Source organism: Mus caroli, chromosome 8 (assembly GCF_900094665.2).
Source record: "Mus caroli chromosome 8, CAROLI_EIJ_v1.1, whole genome shotgun sequence".
In the NCBI taxonomy this organism is placed as follows: Eukaryota; Metazoa; Chordata; class Mammalia; order Rodentia; family Muridae; genus Mus; species Mus caroli.
The window spans coordinates 62073736-62079650 of record NC_034577.1 but is presented as its reverse complement, the minus strand read 5'-3'; the positions used below and the strand labels follow the sequence as shown (position 1 = coordinate 62079650).

At 51.2% G+C, this 5915-nt stretch overlaps 1 protein-coding gene across 1 annotated transcript in view; it reads right to left on the bottom strand.

The window, feature by feature from the left end:
* Positions 1 to 2107: 2107 nt before the first annotated feature.
* The window catches only part of Pbx4 (PBX homeobox 4), a 40604-nt gene continuing 36796 nt past the window's right edge, over positions 2108 to 5915 (bottom strand). Inside the window, exons 5-7 of the mRNA XM_021171097.2 lie at positions 4437 to 4590; positions 3706 to 3812; positions 2108 to 2388 (exon numbers count right to left, since the gene is read on the bottom strand). Of these exons, the coding sequence (XP_021026756.1) occupies positions 2296 to 2388; positions 3706 to 3812; positions 4437 to 4590 (354 nt within the window). The 3' untranslated portion in view covers positions 2108 to 2295. The remainder of the gene's footprint in view (positions 2389 to 3705; positions 3813 to 4436; positions 4591 to 5915) is intronic.

The window sequence follows — 5915 nt, the reverse complement described above, 5'->3', positions numbered from 1 at the left end:
ACACTTTTTCCTGGCTTCTGCTCACAGACCTCCCCCAGAACGGTTGTTCCTGTGACCTCCCCACGTTATAGATAGGGAAACTGAGGCTCAGAAGACTTCCTTCCAGTTTTTAGATTGTTTTAGAATTCTGGAGACCGGATTTAGTTTTTTAGGTTGACTGTGCCTCCTCGTGGCAAAAGACGTAACTGCAACAGAGCCCTGTGTGAGGTCCCCTAAGGTCCCTCCTGTTTTTTCCTTGATTTGACTCATTCGCTCTTTGTCCATGGCTTCCAATAGTCCCTTCAGAGGCATCAGGGGGGCTTGAATGCATCTACACCGGGTTATCATTGAAACTCTTGAAGGTAAAACCTGCCCGCTCCAGTAAGATCCAGGCCTATCCCTCCATTTCCTTTCCATGGCTCTTCACCCATTGCTCTTCCTTCCTTGAGCCAGTGTTCCTGNTCTCTCTCTCTCTCTCTCTCTCTCTCTCTCTCTCTCTCTCTCTCTGCCACTCCATTCTCCATTCAGAGGCTGAGACAATTGTGGTCCCAGCAGGGCTCACAGGGACGGTGGGAGCCTCAAATACCGGTCTGTCAATGGCTCAGGATGGTGTTGGCCCTAGCCAGGCTTCTGGGCAGGTAATACCCTTCTCCACCTATTCATGTGCCTCACCTCAGCCAGAGAAGCTTCCAGATTCTCAAGCTTTTTCTCTGTAGCATGTGAGTGGCTGTGCACTGCAGGGATGTGTAGAGTGTCAGTGGCCACTGCCTTCAGCTTCTCTGCACGTCAGTGGGGTTCGTCTCCAAAGACACCTTTCTCAGTGATATATTAATTGGTTGTGGAAAAGGGTGAGGCTTTGGGAAAGGGAAGGATGGCTCAGTGATTAAGAACACTGACTGTACCCGGTGGTAGTGGTGGAGCACACCTTTAAGCCTAGCATTTGGAAGGCAGAGGCAGGTGGATCTCTGAGTTTGAGACCAGCCAAATCTACAGAGTGAGTTCCAGGACAGCCAGGGCTACCCAGAGAAGCCCTGTCTCAAGAAAACAACAACAAAACAATCAAACCAAAAGAACAATGACTGCTTTTCCAGAGGACCTGGATTCAGCTCCCAGCACCACATCATAGCTCCCAACTGTCCATAACTTCAGTTCCCAGAGACCTGGCACCCTCCCTCCGCTCACCCTCTGCTACACACCTGGTACTTGAACATGCGTGCAGGCAGAATGGCCTATTACATAAAATATTTTTTATTTTATTTTTAAGGATTTATTTATTAGATGCAAGTACACTGTAGCTGTCTTCAGACACACCAGAAGAGGGTATCAGATCTCATTATAGCTGGTTGTGAGCCACCATGTGGTTGCTGGGAATTGAACTCAGGACACCTCTGGAAGAGCAGTCAATGCTCTTAACTGCTGAGCCATCTCTCCAGTCCCTGATCCATTCTATAATATGGCAAAACTTCAAAAGTGCCCCTGTCAGAAGCTAGATACAGAATCCCAGGTGGGGTGTGGCCACTGACGCTGTACAGAAGAAGGTGAACCCAGATAAGTGGCTGCCAGGGCCTGGAGATGTGCGTGGGGACAGATGTGGTGGGGACAGTGCCTTTGGAGGATGAGAGTGTCCAGTCACTACAGGTGGCTGCTAACCACTGGACAGCCCTCAGGCTCAGCAGAGCACATGGTGACACTCACATAGCAGGCAGTGACAGGGTGCACCTGGCCGGGTCCCAGGGATAAGGTGGTCCCCACCTGTTATGGGTTCTTCCCCGGATGTAAGAAAAGGGGCACTTTGTTACTGTTGTGATAGTGGCTGATAGGATGAGGTCACATCCATGAGGACACTGCCTGACAAGTGGCTCCAGGGTATAGGCTATGGAGGGAAGGCCCTATTGGTTGCTGCAGAGGGGAAATGGGACAAGGCTTCAAATTCTCCCAAATTCTCAAAATCCCCAAACCAAACACAAAAGAGCTAAAACAGAACCACAAAGCCAAACCCATTCCCAATAAGAGCAGAGGCCATGCCACAGCTCCCACAAGGTTTTAGAGCTGATAATGGCATCTAGGTTGTCACCTGTCACTTAGACAAGCCTGTATTGAAAACACTGGAATGCAAACAGGTCAAAACTTTAATGGGATGCTCAGAATGAACAGTCCACTGTCAGTCACTTAACTGATGATTCTTTAAAAAAAAAAATCATACCAAGGTGGGGAGGCAAGTGGCCTGAAAAAGGGCAAAGCTGCAGCCAGGACTTCTGAGGTCATCAGCAGGACACAGGGCCAGTCACCTATGGCACTCAGCCAGGTGCCAGAAACTTAATTAGATGCAGCATCCGAGTTGAAGCTGCCAGACTCTCCCGCAGGTGATGAGGCTGGCTGTGGGGCGGCCCTCTGCCAGTTACTATGGACCTGGAAAGATAAGAGCATGAGAGTGGGTGACCACCCAGTTCCTGTGTCCCCAGAGGTACACAGAACATGCTAGCAGAGGAGTTCCAGAAAGAGCCAGGTGGGCCCTGAGCCCACACCCCTCCAGCAAATGCCTTGGGGATGTCAGAACCAGCGGCCTGTGGCAGGGCCATGGCTGTGGGCTCCTTCCTCACAGGGGCAGGAGCCTCTGCTTGTCTGCAGTGTGCATGACCACAGCACACATTGGGACTACTTTGCCCATCTGTCTAAGGACAGCTGGATGGATGTGCTAAGCTCAAAGGACACTGTCCTTGTCCACTGTATCAGGCAAGGCATGCGTGCTAGAGGCTCTATGAGTGAGGCCATGGCAGGCCTATGCTGAAGCAGCTGGATAGAAGGACAGTGGCCATGCTGGCAGAGTGACCTTTAAGAAGAGCCAGCTGAATGGGTATGAAGGTGTTGGCATGGGTCTATCATGATGGTATATTCCTTTAAGCCCTTGGGAGACAGAGGCAGGAAGAACTCTGTGAATTCAAGGCTAGCCTGGTCTAAAGAGTGAATACCAGGATAGCCAGTGGTATGTAGAGAGATCATCTCAAACAAACAACATGACAAAGGGTGTGCTTGGGACATGTTGTACCTACAGGAGACTTAGGTGGGTGCCTGCAGGGCATGGCACAGCCTGACTCTTGGCTCAGTGCTGGAATGGGCAGGTGTGGCAAAGCAGAGCAGGCTGGTGCTTCACTCCCTCACTCTTGATGGCTCTGTCCCAGAGCACCTTAGCTTCAGGTGTTCGAGAAGCAGGCCCAGACTCTGCTCCACAGCCTGAAGCTTGCATTAGGCTGGGACTCAAGGTGGTGGCAGGCAGGGCCTGAGAGAGCCAGGCTCACCCAGCTTGATCCCCATGGGCACTACTCCAAGCCCGGGGGTTGGTTCTAAGGGAGCTTCCGGGAAGCTGCTAGGCTCATGGGGCCACCATGCCAGAGCCCGCTCTGTTTATGCAGGGCCCTCATCCGACATCCAGGACAGACTGAGAGGTCACAGGCTCTACACAGCTGTCACCCTGACAAAGTTCTGGAGGCAACTTGGCTGTCTAGACCCCAGTTACTAACGTGTATTCCGGCCTGGCAGAGATGCCTTTTCAGTGTGAGCCACCCCCACTCCACCAGGTCTCCAGCCCCCAGTGACAGGTGGGTCTGAGTCCAGGGGTTAAATGCTCGCACCTTTCCTTGGGGTTTCCTTCCCCAGAGATCCAACGCCAGGGCTCCTCTACCTCCCCAAAGCCCTGGAGGGGTCCCAGGGCGGTTGCAGCTGACTCACCAGGGGCTGTAGGCAGACTCCCCCAGTGGGGGGCTGGAGGAAGGCCAGGGTCCGCAGAGTGAGAACCATGTCACTTCCATTGGTCAGTGGCAAGGGGCCACAGGGACCTGTGAGAAATGGACAGTCAGTTGGGGGTGTCACAGCAGAATCTGGGTCAGCAGTCACAGGGATTTCTGGGTAGCATCTGCTCAGTCCCTCATCGAGAGAGACTCTGAGCCACGTGGGGGTGGCACTTGGGAAGCAGCCTGGTCTACAGAGTGAATTCTACACAGAGAAAGCCTGTCTTGGAAGAAAGGGGAGTCAGACAGACAGATTCTGGATCTGACCCCCTAAAGAATTCAGCCACCTGTACTTCCCCTGGCCTTGTGTGGGTGATGCTGGCTTGTGAAATTAAGACACTCTTGACTGTCCCTCTGCTGGCACTGGCTGTCTACACGGATCGGGTAGCTTAGGTCACACCTAACCCCACAGAAAGCTTAAGTTAAAGAAAGCCAATGGCAGGGCTGGTGAGATGGCTCAGTGGGTAAGAGCACCCAACTGCTCTTCCGAAGGTCCTGAGTTCATATCCTAGCAACCACATGGTGGCTCACAGCCATCCATAATGAGATCTGACTCCCTCTTCTGGAGTGTCTGAAGACAGCTACAGTGTACTTACATATAATAAATAAACAAATCTTAAAAAAAAAAAAAAAAAAAATGAAAGACAGAAAGAAAGCCAATGGCCTCGTCACCTGGGCTGGATGTGGACTGGCAGCTGCTCTGACCCCTGGGACGCCGGGCCTTGGGGACTGTGGATGCTTTCCCCGTGTACATGGTGGCTTCTTCCTGAAACTTCCCTGTATTCTTTTTGTACCGGATTCTTTTGTTGCCAAACCAGTTAGAGACCTGTGGATAGATGGACCGACAATGACATTGTTCTGGTGTGGGCCATGTTGGGGACAAACCGTAGGAAGACTGGATTAGAGACCTTTCCTCTCAGGGGCTGATCCAGATGGTTTAAAGGTGCTTGCTGCCAAGTTTGATGACCTGAGTTCAATTCTGAGGAGCCACATAGTGGCAGGAGAGGGGAATAACTGCCAAAGCTGTCTTCAGATCTCTCCATTTCTGCAGTGACAGGCACCACACACGCACAATGATCTATGCACGGATTGGTGCAAGAGGAGCCTGCACACACACACATGCATGCATGCACCTCCCCCCACAAATAAATACACAAATATAAAAAACAATAATACCAACCCTAGTACAAAAACAACAACAACAAACAACAACAACAAAAAGGTACCAGCTTAATAGCTCATACTTGTTACCCTAGACTCTGAGCGGCTGAAGCAGGAGGATTGCTGTAAATTCAAGGCCAGCCTAGGCTGGAGTGAGATCCAGCTAAACAACTTCACCCAATTGAACAAAACAGGGAAAAGGCCCCAGGTATATGCAGGGCTCTGTCCTGTCCTGCAGGGAGGGCCACACCTCTGCCAGGTGCTTAGTGCTCTCTAAGATGCTTTCATTTTGTTGTATGTGCTTGTGTGCTTTGCCTGCATGCATGCATGTGCATATGTGCCTGTGCATGTATGCATGTGCATGTCTGGGGCTGCTAGAGGTGGGAAGAGGGCATGGGACATCCTGGAACTAAAGTTAAAGATGGCTGTGTGCTGCCATGCTGGTGCTGGGAATTGAACCCAGGTAGGCTAGAAAAGCAGTCGGTACTCTTTTTTTTTTGTTGTTGTTTTGGTTTTTTGGTTTTTTTTTTTGAGACAGGGTTTCTCTGGGTAGCCCTGGATGTCCTGGAACTCACTTTGTAGACCAGGCTAGCCTGGAACTCAGAAATCTGCCTGCCTCTGCCTCTGCCTCCCGAGTACTGGGATTAAAGGCGTGCGCCACCACGCCCGGCACAGTCGGTACTCTTAACTTCTGAGCAAGCTCTCTAACTCCACTATAGTACCATGACTACGTCTATGACGATGTCTATGACAATGACCACTACTATACCACTACTACTGCTTTCCTCTTCCTCCTCCTCCTCCCCCTCCACCCTCTTCTCTCCCCCCTCACCCCCCGGGTTTCTCTGTATAGCCTTGGCTGTCCTGGAACTCTCTGTGTAAACCAGGTTAGCCTTGCACTCACAGAGATGCCTGCCATCTCCTGATGGCTGGGACTGAAGGAATGCTCTACCAGGCCCAGTCCTGTATTTTCTTTTTTTTTTTTTTTTT